Source organism: Notothenia rossii (genome assembly GCF_949606895.1).
Source record: "Notothenia rossii genome assembly, chromosome: 4".
Lineage (NCBI taxonomy): Eukaryota > Metazoa > Chordata > Actinopteri > Perciformes > Nototheniidae > Notothenia > Notothenia rossii.
The window spans coordinates 86,290,037-86,311,164 of NC_136902.1; the positions used below are offsets into that span (position 1 = coordinate 86,290,037).

General features: G+C 40.6%; 1 protein-coding gene across 3 annotated transcripts in view; it reads left to right on the top strand.

Annotated features, from left to right (window-relative positions):
• The window catches only part of lekr1 (Leucine-, glutamate- and lysine-rich protein 1), a 77,176-nt gene that overhangs the window by 9,028 nt on the left and 47,020 nt on the right, over positions 1–21,128 (top strand). For all 3 annotated transcript variants that reach the window (XR_013807237.1, XM_079675769.1, XM_079675770.1), the window contains exon 3: positions 15,309–15,811. Coding sequence is in view for 2 of the 3 variants with exons in the window: in XM_079675769.1 (XP_079531895.1) it covers positions 15,309–15,811 (503 nt within the window). In the remaining variant the exon portion in view is untranslated. The remainder of the gene's footprint in view (positions 1–15,308; positions 15,812–21,128) is intronic.

The following is a 21,128-nucleotide window of genomic DNA, read 5'->3' on the forward strand; positions in this document are numbered from 1 at the left end:
TTTATCTAAATCAGACGACTAAACGTCATCACGCCTAACATTAGCCACCTTTAGCTTAGCAGTGTTGATGCGCAGCCATGTGACCGTGATGTAGTTCCTTTATAGCCTAATGTTAGCTTGTTATTTCTTGTGATTGCATTTACACTTTAGAAATCCAACAGTGGTGTTAATATGTGGAGATAATCATTTGTTTGCCACTGATTTCTTATTTCCCAATATTCTGAAAATCCAACGGAAACGTCTCATTGCTTTTTGCAGAGGGAGCCCTTTGCGATGATAACTCCTGGGTCTGCCTAAGAAACTGTGTGATCACTGCGCCACTCTACGGACCCCTGCCATGAATCCTTGCTCTAATAATCCTTTGTCTCCTTCCAACATCAAACAATGTTTCATTCCTTTTTTACCAGGCAGGATTATTCTCCAACTTGTCAGATTGACACTTTAACTTTCCATGGCAGTGTTCCCGTCTGAGGAAGAGTGGTTTTCAGTGCAGTGAGGAGCAGGGAACACCACAGCCTTTTCACACAGCAGCTGAGCACTCCTTGTTCTCCACACAGCGCTGATGCTCCATATTCACTCTCAAGTGTCACAGCCCGAGGAGCTCAAACACACCGTGTAACAGGACAAGACGTTCACCTCCGAGAGAGAAGGGACGGAGCTGAGACAGGAGGGACCTCCCTGCTAACTTCTCAAATGTTGTAGTCTGTGAGAAGCTCCGAATCACAATGTAACAGCACAAGACGTTCACTCCTTTTAGATATCTAGAGAGAGAGAGTAGAGAGAACAAAGGGCATCGTAGTGTGTGTGTGCGCCGGAGAGATTAGTGCTGTGTTCTGTTTTCTTTTCATCGAAGGAGAGAATCAATGAAGACCAGAGACATCAAAAACACTTTATGGCAAACGCATACATAGAGATAGACATGCAAGCTCAGAGACACATCTGGCACTCTTTTTTACGTTATTTATCTTTTTCAAAACAAGCGGAGATTAGTGTGTGTGTGTGTGTGTGTGTGTGTGTGTGTGTGTGTGTGTGTGTGTGTGTGTGTGTGTGTGTGTGTGTGTGTGTGTGTGTGTGTGTGTGTGTGTGTGTGTGTGTGTGTGTGTGTGTGTGTGTGTGTGTGTGTGTGTGTGTGTGTGTGTGTGTGTGTGTGTGTGTGTGTGTGTGTGTGTGTGTGTGTGTGTGTGTGTGTGTGTGTGTGTGTGTGTGTGTGTGTGTGTGTGTGTGTGTTTAAAACCTTGACATTAAGGCAACGTTTATTTATATAGCAAGTGTGTGTAAAACCTTGACATTAAGGCAACGTTTATTTATATAGCAACAACAAGGCAATTCAAAGTGCTTCACAAAAAAGCATCAAGACAATAGAAAAAGCCAAGATAATAAAAATACATAAAAAGAGAATAGGTAGAAAATAAAATAATTAAAGTTAGAGTGCAGTGAAGGATATGAATAGTAATTTGATTCAATGAAAGGCGGCAGCAAATACAGAAGTCTTCAGCCTTTTAAGGAGATTTTTATAATGCAATTGGATTCTTTTTGACACTAGATATTAGCATGAAGTGCACATGAAGTCCACACAGTGCTCAAACCCACTCAGGAACAGTACTGAGTGATAGTAGCACACTCTTTGGCAGAACCAGAGACTTCTTCACTCTACTAAAGCAGCAGAAAATAGACTTGAAGCGTGAAAACAGCTTTGGTTGTGATTACGTGCATTTGAAGTGCTTGCTATTATGTGGCCTTTGTGTGCAGACAGCTGTGTAGGCGCATGAGAAACACAACGGAAACGCCTGCTGTGTAAACACGGCTTTCAAATGGTGTTTCAGTTAAGCTTCAGGGTACGTTTTTTATATCAACAGGAAATGGATTCATTACCAAAATGTAATTAAAAAATAACACTTGAATTTGCTTAAACAATAGGCTTAATGTGGATTTCTTTTTCTTTCTATTTTGGTTATTGTAAAGTTAGGCCTGAATTTATCTTTTGCAGTGGAGTTGAGATGTCTTTAGGATTAGAGCAACATGGGAACATTTCTTGGAGATCTTAACCAAATATATTTTCCTTTGCATTCTCAGATTAGAGTCCGCAATCTGATACATACACGTAAGAGTTCTGATACATCCAAATCTGAATTATTAGAAAAGAGTCAGAATTCCCGAAATAAAGTCAGAATTTTAATTTGATCAGATCTCAAAATAGTTTTTTCTCATGCGGCCATAATCCTCTTCCGTAGATAATACATCGTTCACTTCTTCCTTACTATGTAAAGGTGTGACTAGCCTCTGTCGTGTTTTCCCGTGGCTCTCCAATGCCCTTCCTCTCCTTCTCCCTCCATCCATTTTTAATGTAAAAGTCTTCTACAGGAAACAGAGGATAAGCCCCACATCCCAGGGAGATAAACCGTGCTTCACGTCTCTCTGTTTCTCTCTCCTACCTCAATTCTCCTTTTCTTGAATTATGGATCGTTTTCAAACCAGACACAATCTACCATTCCTTTTTTTTTTTTTTTTTAACCTCAATGCGACATCAGGAGGTCTCTGAATATTGGTTGTGTTATTTGTTTGCTTTAATCACTGACTGGCTCTCTTCCCTTCTCCTCTCTTTTCATTGTCCGCTTCACCTTCCTTCTATTTTAGTCTGTTTTCTTCAATCTCTGGGGAGGCAAGGGAGATTAGGAGAGGGACAGACGGAGAATCAGGTGAATGCTGATCTGCAGTAATGACGGAGAGACAACAGGGGATTATTGTGCAATATTGTCTCGCGGGTGTTTCCATCGGGGAAAATACCAAGTGACAATATTACATGATAATCCAAGAGGTCATTGCGAGGTCGCCAATGCTTTTATGAAGCAGTTGCCTCGCCAGCTACTCTGGCATTTATTTTTTTCAGATTATTTGTTCAGATATTAAATACTTAAAAAACGAAATCCAAGCTATTGTCAATGTGATTTACATTCCCATCATACACCGATCATTGAGCTCAACGCAGCTAGTCCCAGCATGTATTGTGGCTGGTGTTGAGACTAGTCATTGAATAAACATCAATAACTGATTTGAAGGGAAACACTAAATATAGGGATAGATCACAACAGGATTTTTTAAACATTACTTTTACTTTATTCCCTTGCTTAAAAGATTTCCGAGGATTTGTCAACACAAATCATGTTTACAAGGAGGACATCTTCTTTTCATGGATAGGTCATAAAATAGCAGGCTCATTGAAGTTGTTATTTTTGAAGCAATCTTCCAACTTTACATTGCTTTTAGATCCGTTCAGATATGTTGACCATATTCCATTTCACCTTTTTCATTGTTTATACAGAAAAAGGTAATAAAATAACAGGGTCATTTTAATTTTGGCATAAAAGTAAGTAATGTTTAAGTAACAAAATAATAGTTTTTGTGCACTCAAATCAAGTCAGATCTCTGTTTCACTCATCCAAAGTGTCTAAGGCTTATTTCTGTTTACAGGTGTATACGCTAAGAAAATCTTCGTTTCATATAAATAAGTCATCAAATAGGAAGTTAGCCTTAGTTTTGAAAGTTGGATCAATTAGCCGTTATGTATGGAAGTTAGTAAGGTAAATATGAATTAACAAAAGATGTCCTTATATGACCCTGCGATTTTATTTCTGTACAGTCAAACCGCATTAGATCTCCTCTGTTTTACTCATTCATAAGTGTCTGATTCTTCTCTGCATAATGCACTTGAGCACGGAGTTAAACACTGGAGGCGACGGCGCTTGTTTCCTCTTGCTTAAGAGGGTTGAATGAGGTTGCAATTTGCTGCGCTCTGTTGACTGTCATCCAGTCAGAGAGCACCTGTAAATGAAGAACATAAAAGTTAGGATAAATGTGAAGCAGATATCGACAGCTATGGCAATGGATATACAGCCACGCAGACACACACACACACACACACACACACACACACACACACACACACACACACACACACACACACACACACACACACACACACACACACACACACACACACACACACACACTCTACAGCCACAGTTACCTCCTCTGGCCTCTCCTGGCTTACTGTGCCATGCCGTGCCGAGCCGTGTGTTGTGATGCGTGGTTTAGTGGGGCAAACGGAAGCACATGTGTTGTCTGCTAACTCTGATTAATGTAACAGACTATACTCCCCCTTCTCTCTCCGGCTTATTGTCCGCCTACTGTCCTGGCTTCACCTCGTACATGTATGTCTGCGTATAGAGCCCGGCCGTGAGAACGCCAGAGAGTCATTCATTTATTATACAGTCTTACTCTTGTTTTGTCGGTATAGCATATAATGCATCAGAGTCTATAATGTAAATAATGTAGGGTAAAATGGTACAAAACGGTAGATGCAGGGTTCAGGACGGTTCAAATGTGTGGCACTGCAGAGTCAAAGAAGCTTCTGTAATGTCAGTGCGGCGACTGGTTACAAGTGCTTTCACGGAGAAAATCTTTGTATTGTAGTTCTTCATGTAGTTTAAATTGAGTTTGCTGTTCAGTCTCCAGGTATGATACATGCCGTTAGACGGGCTTTGGATTGCAGGCCAAACAAAAGATCCAACGTGTTTAATAATTTGTGTTCAACAGACCCAATAGCTGGCTATAACTACAAACAGACCAACAAAGGCGTTCTCGGTGAAAGCTGACAAAGAGTGCAGTGAATTAACCGTTGTTTCCGGCTCTACCTGGAGCTGACCTGAGATCTGCATTCATTCATGTCATGTTGTTGTATGTCAGGGACTACGGATGGAAATTAGCTCAAAGCTAAAATCCGGCATATTTACACTTGAAGCATTATTTGTCTACAGTGTTCATTAATGTGCTTTGTCCCTTTTCAAATAAATGATGAAATGAAATGAAAAATTCCCTTATATCGAAAAATGGGGAAAATAGTTGTAGCCCTGAGCAGGACTCCATATTAGCTTCTAATAACATAATATAATTATAAATCCCTTAACTTAACCCAAAGCATGTATGCATGTATATTATGTATATATCTTTCTTTTGTTGTTGTTGTGATTTACCAATACTTGAGTTCATATTCCGAGCGGATTAATTTATAAAACATGAAAAACTGAAACTGCTGTATTTTCAGTTTTACTCATTGTACCCCTTGATATTTGAAGCGACCTGACAGTTCTGACGATGAGCATCACTAACTTAAAGGAGACACATGAGGACGAGTAGGTTTGATTTCCTGACCGCCTGCAGCCTGATGCTCCTCAGGCAAGTTGTTGTTGTTGTTGTTGTTGTTGTTGTTGTTGTTGTTTTGTGTGCCGTGCCTCTCCCTGTGTTTGGATGTGATGTGATGCGTGGCCGGTCGGCAGCCATAGGTGATTCTTTCCTTTCCTTTCCAATGCCCTTTCCCCGCTTCCACGCACAGGAGTAGGCAAGGAAACCGAGGACAATACAAGGGGAGGACAAACATGCAACCCTGGATTACCCTGGTGTGGGGGGGGGGGGGGGGATGGGGGGGATAAGCCACCACTTTATTACATTCCCACATTTATATTACTACCCCCTTGAGTCAATAACCCTCTGACACATGGTCCCTGCTTCCTGTCTGCTGACGCCATCCTTTCTGTCTTGAGACCATTTCAACAAAGGCTGCACGAGAAAGAGAATACTAATTGTGATTATTTTTGACTGATACACAGAGGTGCAGAAATGAGCCCTAAAACCCAGAAATAAGTAGCATTTTACAATTTCCTGTTCCCTCGTCTTGAAGTCAGCAGAGTCATTGAACGTGTTTTAGGTTGAAATAAGGTCTGTGGTTTACACAAGCTGAAGAGATGTTCACGTTTTGTTCTACGACATAAAATACGTCTGTTAATACCCCACTGGTGAATTTCCTAAGCCATAGAAACAGCGATCGCTAACAAGTCACTAAAAGAGACTACTGAACGCCATCACGCCAAATATTAGCCGCCTTTAGCTTAGCCGCCTTTAGCTTAGCGGTGGTGGCGTGAAGTCGGCCTACACAAATATGTCATCGCAACTCAGGAGGGATCCATAGCTTTTGCATCCTTCAATAATATATACAATTATCATTTTGTGTTTTTTTCAAGAGGGATCAGTACCAAACATGTTTTGTTGAGTCAGTAGGAAATGAGTTGTTGGTTGGATCTCTCTGCACTTTAATAATAATTAATTCATTACATTTTAATGCACACCCATCAAAGAATGAAACTACAAAATGAGTGTTAACAAAGAGAGTTTTTTTGTTTTGTTTTGGCATTATTCATATAAACATATGTACATTTTTGTGGCTTTGTAAATATATACTTTTAACTAAATAAAACTTTCTCTTTGCTGCTACTACTGCTTTATTAATGTGTTCCTGTTTCTTGTACTACATTGAGAGAGGCCTACAAATAGTATGATGACATGTGGTTTCTGATACTTCAGGTTTGCATTGGTCCATATTGCCTTTTCCATAGATTTCTGATCTGTGTGCACACACACATCCGTCATGTGTGTGTTCGAGATATTTTCTGTGCCACTATTCCACACAGACACACAAGCCATCTCACACACTTTGATTCATCCACTCCACAGTACAGTATGTCCCTGATCTGTCCCCCCCCCCCCCTCTCCTCTCTGCTTCTCGCACGCCTCTGCCCCCCCGCCCTCTTGCACTTCCATCTATCCCCTTGTGACCCCTGCTACCCCTCCCTTCTCCCTGCTCCACACACACACACACTTCCACACCCAGATAAACAGACATAGAAACACATTCATTCAGAAAGACACGCACATGGTCAAGGAACTTACACACACACACACACACACACACACACACACTGTTCACACACTGTTCACACACATGCCCACTTCTACACTCATAAATACGCACTTGTCATGTGATGTTTGGTGCGCCATGGGGTCCAGATGAGTGGAATCTCAGTGTTGGCTCTCGCTACACTGAGCACCACAGGGGGTCTTTATCGTCGCAAAAATCAACAAAGCCACAGTCACGAAGCACCGTGTCTCGATCACACAAACACGAGTGTGTGCTCACATGCGCCCCGGCATATTGAAGTACACACAGACGACACACACACACACTAAAAAAGCCAAAATAAATTAAAAAAAGCTTTCGCACGAACTGCCAAAAGTTCACAAAAACACGCAAAGACAAGAGAACAGCTGGACAATGTTTTCAGCGACACACACACACACACACACACACACACACACACACACACACACACACACACACACACACACACTACACAAGCTCTCACGCACTGTCGAAAGAATAAAAAATGTTTAGGAAAATTAGGGGGGAAAACAAGGATAAATCCCTCAACCACTTAATCCCATTTTAAATGCTTGCGTGATCTGTCGTGTTTGTGGTTTCACAGACAGACACAGAGGGAAGCGGGATAAAGTGCCAGCCAAGCAGATGAAGAGGAGAAAGCATTTGTGAGATTGAAAGAGGAAGAGTTTGGAAGATAAAGTGTTAGGAGGATCCAGGTATGATCCAACGCAGCACTCCTGCCTTTGTTTTCCCCTCTCTATCTGCCACCCATCATCACATCACTTGATTAAGCCTAATCCTGATGCCTCTAATCCTCCAGGCACCAACAAAATGCCTAAGTGCCTAGTATTCATCCAAAAAACATCTCAACAGAAGTCAATGAGCTCGACATTACGCCTCTAAACTGCTTTTCTTGTGAGCGTGGGTTGTAGATTCTCTCGATGTACGAAACACTTGGGTATTGAAGTATTTCGTGTTGTGAAGATTAGAGGAAGTAAATGGTCTCTGTTGGGGATCCGCCTGCTGTCTCCAATAATCTGTCTCTTCCTGTTTCGAACAAGCCTGCGTAATGTTTCTCATTGATTACAAGTCTTATCTCATACCGTAGGTGCAATTCAGAAATAATGATGATTTCTCTTTAGATTTTGGCTAAACTGATCTGTTGTTCATGACTCACCAAGAAAGTGCAGTTTAGAAGCGAAAGATTAACGATGAGGGATAGTTTTGAAATCCACAAAGAAAGAAAAGTGAGAAATGTAATCTGCTCATTTCCAGTTTCCTATTTGTATTTTGTGCCTCGAGCGTGAAATTGTTCTCATGCTTTAATCTTCAGAATGTATTTGTCTCATACTGCTTGTGCTGCAGCACCTCTTTTCACCCTATGTCTGAAACCAGAGCCCAGTCTGCTCTGATTGGTTAGCTGGCCTGCTCAGTTGTGATTGGTCAACCTCGTAGAGATGTCCCGCCTTTCACTTACAATGTGTTGAAGAAGTGCGAGTGTTCCATAGTGATGTCATTATGTTCTTGAAGTAAACAAAGGAGTCCAATGGAGGTGTTTTAGTGTGTGGGAGGGAAACTCCCTGTGGAGGGAACACGTGGATTCTATCCTTTGCAGACCGTTTACATGCACACAAACCTACAGAACACGCTAGGCTGAAGGGAAAGTCCTTTTTTAAAAATGTCTTAATTTGATCGTATCTCTTCATCGTGTTCATTTTGTAATTTATATGTGGAAAGATGCATTTTGTTTTGCTGTCCATTGATTATACAGACGTACAGTGTGGACAGTACGTGCTCGTGTGTGCAACGGGCTGCATGAGATTTTGGTCATGGAATGCATGTCTGGTTGTGGGTTCGATGAATATGCATGTGTGTGTAACATGGAAGGTCCGTGTTCGTGACAGTGACCCACCTCTGGTGTTTTGATGAGCCAGATGGGTCACGGCAGCTGCAGCAGAGGAGGAAGAGGACGAGGGAGAGGAGCGGGATGATGAGGAGGAGGGAAGGGAGGAAGGGGAAGGACAAAAGGACAAAGAAGAGGAAATAGGATACAAGGAGATTAGGGAAAATATGGAGGAATGGAGAGGTGGAACGTAGTAAACTGAGAGAAATGTAATATTTGTCTGCATCGCTGTCCGTCTCAGTCCATGAGACATTGAGCTCAGACGTTTGCACACAGACACACACGCAGACAGTCAGGGAGTTAGAAAGGCATCGCCTAAATTAATTATGTTTTTCCATCCTGGCAACACACCAGAATGCACCCCCCTCCCATCCCCACCCTTTTCGCCCTCCACCTGCACCGCTCCACTCCTCCTAAATGTTTCACATCAGGCGAGGGGTAATAGCCCCATGTTTAATTGATGGAGCACGGAGGCATTTTGGTGATAACACGGACTTTAGAGGCGGTCCAAAGACACAGGCAGGGTGTGCAGGGTTACAAACCAACATGTAATCTCATCGGATTATCACAATATAAAATTTTTGACTTTTTTGATTACCACAATATCAAATGCAGTTAAATAAATGCAATAGAAAATAAGATATTAATAAGATGTTTTTGACTAAAGTGTATTATTTAAGACAACAGAACAATGTGACCTTAGAAAAAAACAAAACAAGATATTTAGGATCAAACATGATTTTATTGAAAGGAAAACCTGCCTTTCATTAAACGTATTCAGGCAGTAGCCTACACACCAACACCGAAACACATGAGCACATACTGCAGTTTCAAAAAGCAGAAATAAAATCTGAGCTGACAGAAAATGCTCCGTTTTAGTTTCATACACACAGTTAAGCTCACACGCACTATTTTACGAACATATAGGTTGACCTACTGAATTAAAAACAGAACAAATGAACCAAAGAAAGTGAAACCAAAAAGCAGATTCAGGCACGAGGCGTATAGATTCACATTTAAAATATTAGCCAACAGAACAGTTTACAGAGAAGAAATAAAATCAGATCCTTTTACAACAATCCCTATATGCTCTTTTGATTTTTTTACCAACATTGTAATCCTGCTAGTAATGCACCATTTTTATTTCAACGTAACAGTAATCTGATTACACCTTCTTGTATTAACTGTAAGGGAATACAGTTACCTTTGTGCATATCCTGAATACATAAAACACAGTCTCAGTACCTGTTTGTAGTAAACACAAGGTGGAGGTGGTTATAAACGACTGAAGATGGAGACTACTACATCACTGATGCACCCCGAGGCATGATGCATGTTTCCCCCAGTCACACACATTATGCTGACTCTATAATAAACTCTTCTGTAATAGATATTTATTGACTCCACATGAATTAAACCAATGTGGAGCGAGAGCTGTATTTGTCTTGAAATGTAATGTTTTGGCAACAGTCCAGGATGCTAATGGAGTCAATCAAGAAACAGAATGAAAGAGAGATAAGGGACGCACAAGGGGAGCCATAGAAGTGGTGTGTGTAGCAGAGGACAAAGAGGTTGTGTGTGTCGGAGAGAAGCAACTATTGGCTGCTGGCAGGAAACATTTGAAGGACAACAAGATTTCCATTTCTCTTTCAGTCAGTCTCCTTTTTTTTAGCATTTCCTTTCATTGAAAACATCCTTTTTGCCTCTGCGCCTCCTCTCTCCTTATTTTGTGTGTGTGTGTGTGTGTGTGTGTGTGTGTGTGTGTGTGTGTGTGTGTGTGTGTGTGTGTGTGTGTGTGTGTGTGTGTGTGTGTGTGTGTGTGTGTGTGTGTGTGTGTGTGTGTGTGTGTGTGTGTGTGTGTGTGTGTGTGTGTGTGTGTGTGTGTGTGTGTGTGTGTGTGTGTGTGTGTGTGTGTGTGTGTGTGTGTGAGAGAGAGAGCGCGTGTGGAGGGGTTAGTTTTGTGGTTTGAGTGCTAAGTGAACGTGTCAGTGCCCAGGGCAATCAGTCTCCTCCAGGGGCCAAACTCAGTCACGGGAGCACACAACCTACTGGTGGCACAGACATTGTGCCCTGAGGGTGTGTGTTGTGAGTGAGTGAGTGTGTGTGTGTGTAGAGAGTGAGCGATTGTGTGAGTTTCCTGTCCGTCTGAAGATGCTCAGTGAATCTGCCTTTGTGTGTGTCTGTCTACGTCAGTGTCTTTTAGTTTGTACTTGTTTGTGCTTGCATCACTGTGGGTTTGTGGGTCCTTTTTCTGTGTGTGCGTGCCCTCAGGTCGCTTTAACGTTTTTTATTGCCCCCTTGTTGCATGTCCCACCCACACAAATACACGATAATTGGCATGCATAAGCATTTTTGGATAAAATATAACCCCCCACACAGTCATTTTTGCTGTATCTTTGCCTGCAGGAACCATGAGGACATCTGCACAGTAAACACTCAAAACCCCCAGAGCCCCATTCTCATAGATTGCTCACATTTGCACACACACACACACACACACACACACACACACACACACACACACACACACACACACACACACACACACACACACACACACACACACACACACACACACACACACACACACACACACACACACACACACACACACACACACACACACACACACACACACACACACACACACACACACACAGAGATAATAGCCCATATTCTCAAGTGTGCACAATGTTATACTCTGTTGTGTTTCGGATGATTGTACTCCACCCACACTAAAACTGTCCCTCTCTGTCCATTCTTTAGTCTGACCATCTCTGGTCCTTCATCAGGGCGCACACAAGGAAACACGACGGCTTACATCAGGAGCACACCTTCACTGTTGTAGTAAACCCTGCCCAACCAACCCATAAAGTATCAAACCGTACAAAAAGCATACAAGGAGTCAAGTGTAGGATAAATGAAAACATATAGAATACAGTGCTTTTATTCCCTACAAGGAGTCCAAATAGACACGTGTCCAGTGGGCAGCAGGCTAACACTTAAACTGGGATGTCTTTGTCTTGTCAGTGTTTTATATTTCAATGCAGCATCTACATTCACTACTTTGAGTTTAAACATTACAACTGTTTATTTTGACGGTGGACGTTAGCCTCATTAGCTGCGATTAAGTGTTTGCCACACACGTTTGGACTGACTGGGTCCTATTGATTGGGATGTCTGTCCTCTCTGCGGATGTCCTGAAGACACATATCTTCTTTTATTGTCCTTTTTTTCTAAGGTAAGGTATAGAAAATCCTAACTTTGGATTTTTGTTTGATGTGAAATACACAACACAGCAGCCTGTAGGTGTAATTAAAGTGTTTTCACCGGCGGCCGGCATTTGACCAGGCAGTGACGTAGCACTGCTCTCATCAAATGCTGTAGACCCTTGACTCTTGTTTTTATTTGCTTACATTGGATCTGAGTGTTTACAGCCTTCTCCTCCTGTACCTCAGCATTTGCTGCGACTGCACTGCTCTCTTTCTACCGTCTTATTCTGGCTTTCTTTCTGTCCGTCATGGCTGTTATAAGCCAGACTCCCGCTGTCCTGAAGACAAGAGGCAGACGTAATCTGCACCTTGACCTGACAGGGCCAGACAAGACGCTAACACAAGTCTCTGTGATGGATGGGAACACAGAGAGAAAGTTAGATGTGTCTGATGGAGAGGCTCAGAGAGGGAAGCTCTATCTTCTTAAACGTCAATCATTTGTCACGTCAGAAGCGCTTTCAAGTGTTGCTTTGATCTGTCTGTCTGTCTCATCCACCACCCTGTGTTTTCTCTTTCCTAAAGGAGAAGGAAACTGGAGAGGGAGAGTGTGAGAGGTACAGCAAAGTTACATTTAATTGAATTTCAGTGTCTTTCAGGGGCTGCCATTCTATTGCTTTCAACTCAGTTTTGATCTCAGTCTTTTATTATTATTATTATTATTATTATTATTATTATATTATTATTATTATTATTATTATTATAATTATATTATTATTATTATTATTATTATTATTATATTATTATTATTATTATTATATTATTATTATTATTATTATTATATTATTATTATAATATTATTATTATTATTATATTATTATTATTATTATTATATTATTATTATTATTATTATTATATTATTATTATTATTATTATTATAATATTATTATTATTATTATTATTATTATATTATTATTATATTATATTATTATTATTATTATATATTATTATTATATTATTATTATAATTATGTTATTATTATTATTATATTTATATTATTATTATTATTATTATTATTACTATTATTATTATTATTATTATTATATTATCTTAATGCAAATAAATGAAATATCACAAGGTTCTTTTACAATTTACATTTGCTGCATTCAGGAAGCTCATGTGTTCTCCCACACCCTGTTGATGTAGGAAGTGGACGTACTTTGCATTTTGTTTTCAGCAGTATTTTAGCATTTGAATAGAAATCCAATGAAAATATGCAATATCTGAATTTCCCTCAAAGTGTAAACTTATGACGTTACTGTGACCCTTACAGTTTGTAATTCATTCTCCGTTTATCCTCTTAAAACAGGATGCAATCAAGCACCACACAAAAAAAGACCACCATCATTAGTCTGTTGCGCTGTGGGCCTGGGGCTTAACAGAACGTTTATCAGGTCACAACAAGAAATTACTTGGATCATTTTTTAAGCATGAATGTCCACATAATTGAGATGCGCTCAATTTACCTTCTGTAGCTTTGGCCATTTTCCCACTTCTGGTTCAAAGGGAAAAGTGTTAATTCTTCTGGTTTGACATTAGCAGCATTGTAAACAGGTCTCAAGGTCTCTTGGTGAAAATGGATCCTGCTATGAGGTGGCAAAAAGTACTGAAGCACACCAGCCTGTCGGACTCATACAGTCCATGGTCGCACTGCATACTTAAGCTCATGCCGACAGTTTATAATAACCCTCACTGCCAGAAGGGTACAAAGGTTCACAGTGTTGAGATTTATAAAAACAAGTTAACCTAGTAGAGACCAATTTCAGTGAACCTGTCATTGTGCTATTTTAGCCAGCGGACAATAGCTATCTAGCTAACAAGCTGGCGAGTGAATGTTAGCTATCTAACAAATTAGCTTGTTAGGTGGATAGCTACTGTACCATTTGCTAGCTACTGTAGATTGTTAGAAAGCTAACATTCGCTATATATCTTAGTTAGCTTATTAGCTACCTATCTAACAAGCTAGCTAGCACATTTGAGCTATCTACAGTATCTAGCTTTGGCCGACTTGCTGGCTCTCATGATTTAAATTATAATTAATTTCTTAGGGTTCAAATTTGAAAGCGGACATGTCAAAACATTGTTGACATGGGCTTTTTTTTTTGGAAAGCTCTATTGCATAAGTACATGGAATGTCTGTGTCACTGGACAGAAGGCCATAGCAGACACATATATATTAATATTATCCTTTGTTTTTTTAGATATTGATATTTATTGATCAAATGGACAAAGGCAATCTTCTACAGCTTCTTAACAGCAGTGATTTATTGATTTTTTTTTTTGTGACCTTTTATGGTAGCTTCATTTGCACATTTCTTTCACCTGTTTACATCATGTGGCAGCCTATTTTAGATATATCTGACGTGGGGGCTGTCATCATGTCATCCAAATACCAGCTCTGCCACATAGCACCGTAAAGATGAAAGCTGCAGGATGTGATCTTATCCCTCATAATCCGGAAAGAAGTGACAACAGCTCGGAGAGAACGTACTGACACGCACAGAGAAAGGGAGATCATTTTGGGAGATGTTATTTCAAACAGACAGCAGTAAAAACAATATCTGAAGGAGGGATTAGAGTATCTGTGTTCCTCTACTTTGAACCGCTGACAGATAAAAAGATGTTTCTGACACCCGCGGTTGCAAGAGATTGTGATGGATAAACGGAGCCTGCAGTTGTCAGTCTAAATGTTTTTATAGACAGCTTTGATACTTCACTTCTAAAGGCCCCATACAATAGAGTAGACCATACAGAAGTGAATGCTATTTATAGACTTATTTGCTGATAAAAAAAATGTATATACGGGCTTTGGGAGTTATGGATTACATGTAACAGGATTACGTTATCAATCAAAATACATGTATTTAACTAAAACTGAGCTTTTTTTCTTTTCTGTTTTTATGATTAAAAGACAATATACAAAAACCAGACCAAGACCATATACTGATATGCTCTACATGGGGTTCATTAGGATATCCATTCAGACACAACACAAGATGTGCAGTACATGTACTTGGGATTCTTTAAAATAATGTCATCCAAAAACCTTACGCTCAGTTTCACGTTCTTTGCATTTTTTTTCTTCAAATATGACAATAATCACGGTGCCTTCACCAAGCAGGAGGATATGGGCCACATCTGAATATTTCTTTGGAAGATCGGACAAAAGTTGAACAAATGTTTTGAGTTCTGAGATTTAAGTCAGTAATTCTAACTTTTTTCTTAAAAAAAAAAAAAAAAAAAAATTGGACTTTTTGTCTCGAAAAATCTCCACATGTTGCCATAATGTTCGTCAGTGCCTCGACACACACGGCTACACACACAATAGATGATCATTTCCATTCTTTTCCTGTGTTTTCCCTCTCAGATGGATCGCAGTGAGACGATGTGTCGTTACTGCGGCGTGAGCTACCTCATTTTCCACGAGTTCCACCAGCTCAGCAGTCGAGTGGCTCAGCTGGAGGAAGAGCTCCGGGAACAGAGGGGGAGCGCCCAGAGAGAGAAGGCCCAGCGAGAGGCACTGGAGCTGGGCAGGCTGGAGTGGGAGAGGGCATGTCACCTGGAAGTCCACAGACATGTAGAGGAGAAAGTGAAAACCACAAGAGAGGAGTTAGAGGAGAGTCACAGAGACACAAAGAGAGCCATGAGAGAGGAGTTTGAACAAAAGAAGGAGGACGAGAAAGAGGAGTATCGGAAGATCAACAAGGAAAAAGAAAGGATAGCAGTGAGAGACGGAGAGTCGGAGAGGAAGAAGCGAGAGGAGCTGGAGAGGAAGTCTGAGGAGAGGGAGAAAGTTCTGAGTGACGCACTTCAAAAGGCCAATACACATGTGGAGGAGCTGAGGAGAAGCTTCCAACAGCTGGAGGAGAGGTGAGGTGTGTGTGTGTGTGTGTGTGTGTGTGTGTGTGTGTGTGTGTGTGTGTGTGTGTGTGTGTGTGTGTGTGTGTGTGTGTGTGTGTGTGTGTGTGTGTGTGTGTGTGTGTGTGTGTGTGTGTGTGTGTGTGTGTGTGTGTGTGTGTGTGTGTGTGTGTGTGTGTGTGTGTGTGTGTGTGTGTGTGTGTGTGTGTGTTCTCTAATGCCAGGCTTCATGCGGGCAATTATCCTGTGAGTCATGCACAAAAACACACTCGCAGACAAATCAGACATAGATCCCTCCAGCTGGTGTGTGTACATCTCAAACACAGATGTATAATTATTAGGGACGTAACGATATATCGAATAGCGCGATAAATAAATGTCTCAATACCATCGTGAGACTGACGATCTCTTTTTCAAGGGAGACCTGTCCAACATGGCAGCAAGTTACAATATGAACATACAACAACAGATAACACAAAAGGACATGGTATTTACAGGGCTACATGTACATACCTAGAGACATTTACAAGTACCAACAGTATGTTTATATCTCGCCCTGTCAATAAGCCTCACCTTCTTGGCAAAAACTGTATTGTTTTTGAAGTGGTGGAGAGACAATGCTCAGTTTGACCCACTGCTGTCACCCATGGCCAAAGCATATCTCTCTGTCCCAGCAACATCAGTACCAAGCAAGAGAGTTTTTTCCACAGCAGGGGATATTGCAAACGCCCAAACATCCCAGCTTCTACCTGGAAATGTGGACATGCTCATATTCCTAAAAGATAACCTGTCTGATGCCGAGTGAGTGAGTTAGAGTTGAGTTACTTGAAAAACTGAAGTGAAACTTGATTTATTTTATTGCAGGGTCTGATTATGATATTGTTGACATTTTAAAATACTTCTATCCTACTAAAATGCTTTACAATCAGATTTTTCTTTTCAAGTAAAAAAAAAAAAATGGCAAGATAACATTTTCCCCCAAAACATTTTCAACTTATTTTTTTTTCAATATCGTAATAAAAAATCATCCATACCTAGAACAACATCAAATAGATACATGAGGCTCAGAAAAGGTTTTACAAGACTTTTTAAAAATATGAATAGGTTGTTTACAGGAAACAGCGTCTTTCAGTGAATTGAAACTGCCTTTTTTTTAAAGCTTAAATTTAGTTAAAATGTAACAAAATAAGTTTTTGCTGGTTTCACATTGAATCAGTATCCAGCAATGATACATGAGGGGGCAGACTGTTTCAGTATCAGGATGTGTGGAGGTTTACAATGACGCAAGAACAAATATATTGTAGGTAGACTCACATTTATTTTGGCTTGTTTGCAACAGTCTACATGCCAGGTTTAAAAAATGATTATAACTCACTCCATCATGCTGTCTGTTCTCTTACACCCTCGAACAATGTGACTGGACTCCATGATGAGTTTAACTACGTGTTTGGACTGAACTCTAACGCTACTTAATGCTTACTTGTCTGTGCTAAACTGGTTGTCTTTCTGTGCAAACAAATGATCCACTCTAGAAGTAGCCCTTGACAAAATTACTCACAACAGTAACAGCCTAGAAGCAGTTTTGACATCATATCATTGACTTTTTTAATCTGAAAGGCAATACGTAAATGCAGTGGTAAAAAAAAAAATATATATATATTTATCTGAGCTGACATTTTCCTAAAAATCCTTACCATTGGCATCCTTTCCAAAATTGAATGCAAAACCATGTATTTGTATCCCTTCTAAGGAAAGTAACCTTGTCTTTGATTGCTATGAATTGGTTTATGATAACAGGTATGGAATAATGTGCAGCGAGGCGGTTTCATTCTTCAAACACTGCAAGAGCCCATTCATAGTGTTTACTTTCTGTCTGTCTTCTTCTGCTGTTCGCCTTAGTGTTTCCTGATGGATGAAAACTAAGGTTTGTTGTCCACAGCTGACGTTAGATTGAGCGGACTTCTTTCTGCGGATTGATATGACTGCACATAGTCCCTTGATTCTCCTTAGCAACGGTCTGCTAGCAAAAAATAGCAGTCGTCTGAGTGGTCTAAATGTTTCCGTTATTAAACTAAGCCGTGTGATCATTTATTGGCTGATTGGTCTGCTCCATTTCAAATGAATTAGGTGATGGATACTTGGTCGTATCAGGTCTAAGACATCATATTATATAATTGTATCTATTTGTCTGTATAGCTGCTGGATCTCTAGGGCAAAAAGGGAAGCACTTATTCCGATTCCCACATCAACACCGAACAGTGATAGAGACCTGGATACAACAGAGCTGTGTGGCATGATTTGATATGAAATACTCGGTGCAGTTATTTTCCTTTGGTTCATTACCATGACATCTTTCATTGCCTCTTCTCTCCCCACCTACACATGTTCTGTATCTTAGCTCAATCCAACAGGTTCAGTCATGTTCTCTTCGGCTGTGCAGAGATATTCTTGGGAATGTAAGGCGACACCAGAAATAATCTTATAAACAAGGGTTATATCATCAGGTATCTATTCATCTCAGTACGCTTACTAACGTCAGAGCGGTTTTATATAGCGAGAGCAGAAATGGTGTGTATGTGTGCAGCTACCCACCTAAAGTGGTGCACACACACACACACACACACACACACACACACACACACACACACACACACACACACACACACACACACACACACACACACACACACACACACACACACACACACACACACACACACACACACACACACAATTCAACTCAACTAACTCATGTTATAAATAAGTATATAGTACATGAGATAGTTGTATCATCTTCTGTTGCGCAGACGTATTAAGCAACACCTAACTGTCCACTTGTGTAACAGGTCTCACAAAGTCACACCCTACAGTCAGTACAGGACAGAGTGAGGGGCCCCCACTTCTCTTGTCCCCGGGGTCCATTTAAGGCATTTTTAAAGACCAACATGTGAATATTTACGAAAAGGGGGAAACATGGCATGACTGTCACAAACACACATATAATGGAGCTCGAAACTGTTTTTTTTATTAATCCAGGGCAACTTTTACACACACACACACACACACACACACACACACACACACACACACACACACACACACACACAGGCCCACACACACACACACACACACACACACAGGCCCACACACACACACATACACACACACACACGCACACGCACACAGGCCCACAGGTGGTGAAGATTCCTGTTGTTTCACACACATCAACTTTCTGTTGGTAATCAAATAGCAGGTGTGTGTTCTCAAACAGCCATCAAAGTCAAAGTTACGTTTCTTGGAAATATGTGGAATACTTGCATGACGCATGCTCTGTATAGCTCCAAATATATAAAGACTTACTTTCTGATATAAAACAATGACACCAAGCTGAATACCTAGTCATTTTGACATCGTTGATCATTTTAAATGATGTTATCTTTACATTTGTAAATGTTACTGGCTCGTTCCACACTTTCATTTGTATTTTCTTTTAGATACTCATACTGTACTTCTTTTTACCATGGATGTTTACTGATTTTATTTAGATTAACATGTGCTTGCCTCTTTATCTAAAACACCTAAACGACCTTGCTGTTGTAAAATGTCCCCGCTGCGGGACGAAAGGATAAACGTGTTCTCATTCTTAATACATTTCATGCACATAATAATTCAATCATAGTCTGGAAACTGAAACTAAAGTGCAGAGTGTACTAATAATTCACTATTGAGTAAAGGGAGAGAGGTTTAGGAGACAGCCGTGTTTCCTCCCGTCTCCACACAGCCCCTCTTTCCTTTAATTAGCTCTGTAGCGTATATAAACCGGCCCCCTCGTCTCTTTCTCCACACGGTAAGTTATTGTTCTGCAGCCCACCCCATTCATCACTCTAACTCTAATAACCACCAGGAGGAGAAGTGAGAGGAGATAAGCGTAGGATTCACTGAAGAATCCTACGCCAAATACAAAGAAAACCTAAAAATCGAACTTGATATCTTTGTTACAGTAAGTACAATAACAGAGCATATATTGGTGTTGTGTATAATGTGGGCAATATACAACAATACACAGAGTAACAAATGGCAAATCCTGACTTAAAAAGTAGGAATTGGTTCATAGTGGAATATTTGGAGTGGATGTTCTTGTACCTATGTGCAGTATCCTCATATGGCTATAGCTTGGTCGTGTGTATGTTTGGATGTGGATGGTAGGCTGGTGAGCCAATCCACTGTTCTAATGTAAGCTGATTATCTCTCGCCTCTTGACACACACACACACACACACACACACACACACACACACACACACACACACACACACACACGGGGCGCCTTGGGGCCAAGCGTGGGCCAGGAGGTCAAAGTTGGGGCAGAGATAATGATGCACGGTATAGTGATGTGTGAGAGGAGAGCATGGACTGACAGCAGTGGATAAGCTCTCCTGCTCTTTCTTTGTGTTATTAGTCTCTCTGTTAATGTTGTCTATTGATTAAAAAATGTAATTGCATTAATCACAATAATGAGGATTAATCACAAGTTACAAATACTAGTATTTACTTGTATTTTGGGGGGAGATAAAACAAAATGCTCGTGTGGTGTTGTATTAAAAAGCAAGGTGAGAAGGGGAGCCATGTGCAATTAAACCTGATTTCAAAATGTCTCCTGCTGGACAAGTTCAGACATGTGCTGGAGATAAAATGATCTGCTGAGGAAGAGGAAGGGGAACAGAGATAGAGCGAGAAGATTAAAAGACAAATTCAAATTATAGTTTCATTATTTTGCCGGTCCCAATTTCTTTTCAACTTTTCGGTATTATCATAAATAATAATAATACATCATATTTATATAGCGCCTTTCACGAAACCCAAGGTCGCTTCACAAGTCGGGCAGGGGGGGGGGAGTAGGGGAAAAGAGGCAGACAGGTCAGGTGGGGGGGGGGGGGCAAGCAAGTAGCGGAAAAATAAACCTATCAAACTAACTATATACTGTAGTGGGGAAAGCCTTGGTGAAAAGGCATCATTAAATTAATCCAATTGAAATGCAACAGTTTCTCAGAGACTAGCTAACAAAATCATACACAAAAGTAATACAAACTGCTTCTCAAAGCAAAAAATATAAACAATAAAAGAAAAAGCAATAATAACCCCCCCCCCCCCCCCCCCCCCCCCCCTCGCTTTAAAGGCGGTCAGATTCAGGACACACCTTGGATCCTGGCAATGTGTTCCTCTCTTGGAACAGCGAGCATATGTTTTGCAGAGAATAAAAGAGTCAGGCTGTTTCATGTTGCACAAAGGAATTTTGCACGTCAGATACATCACGTGTCGTACCCTCTTCA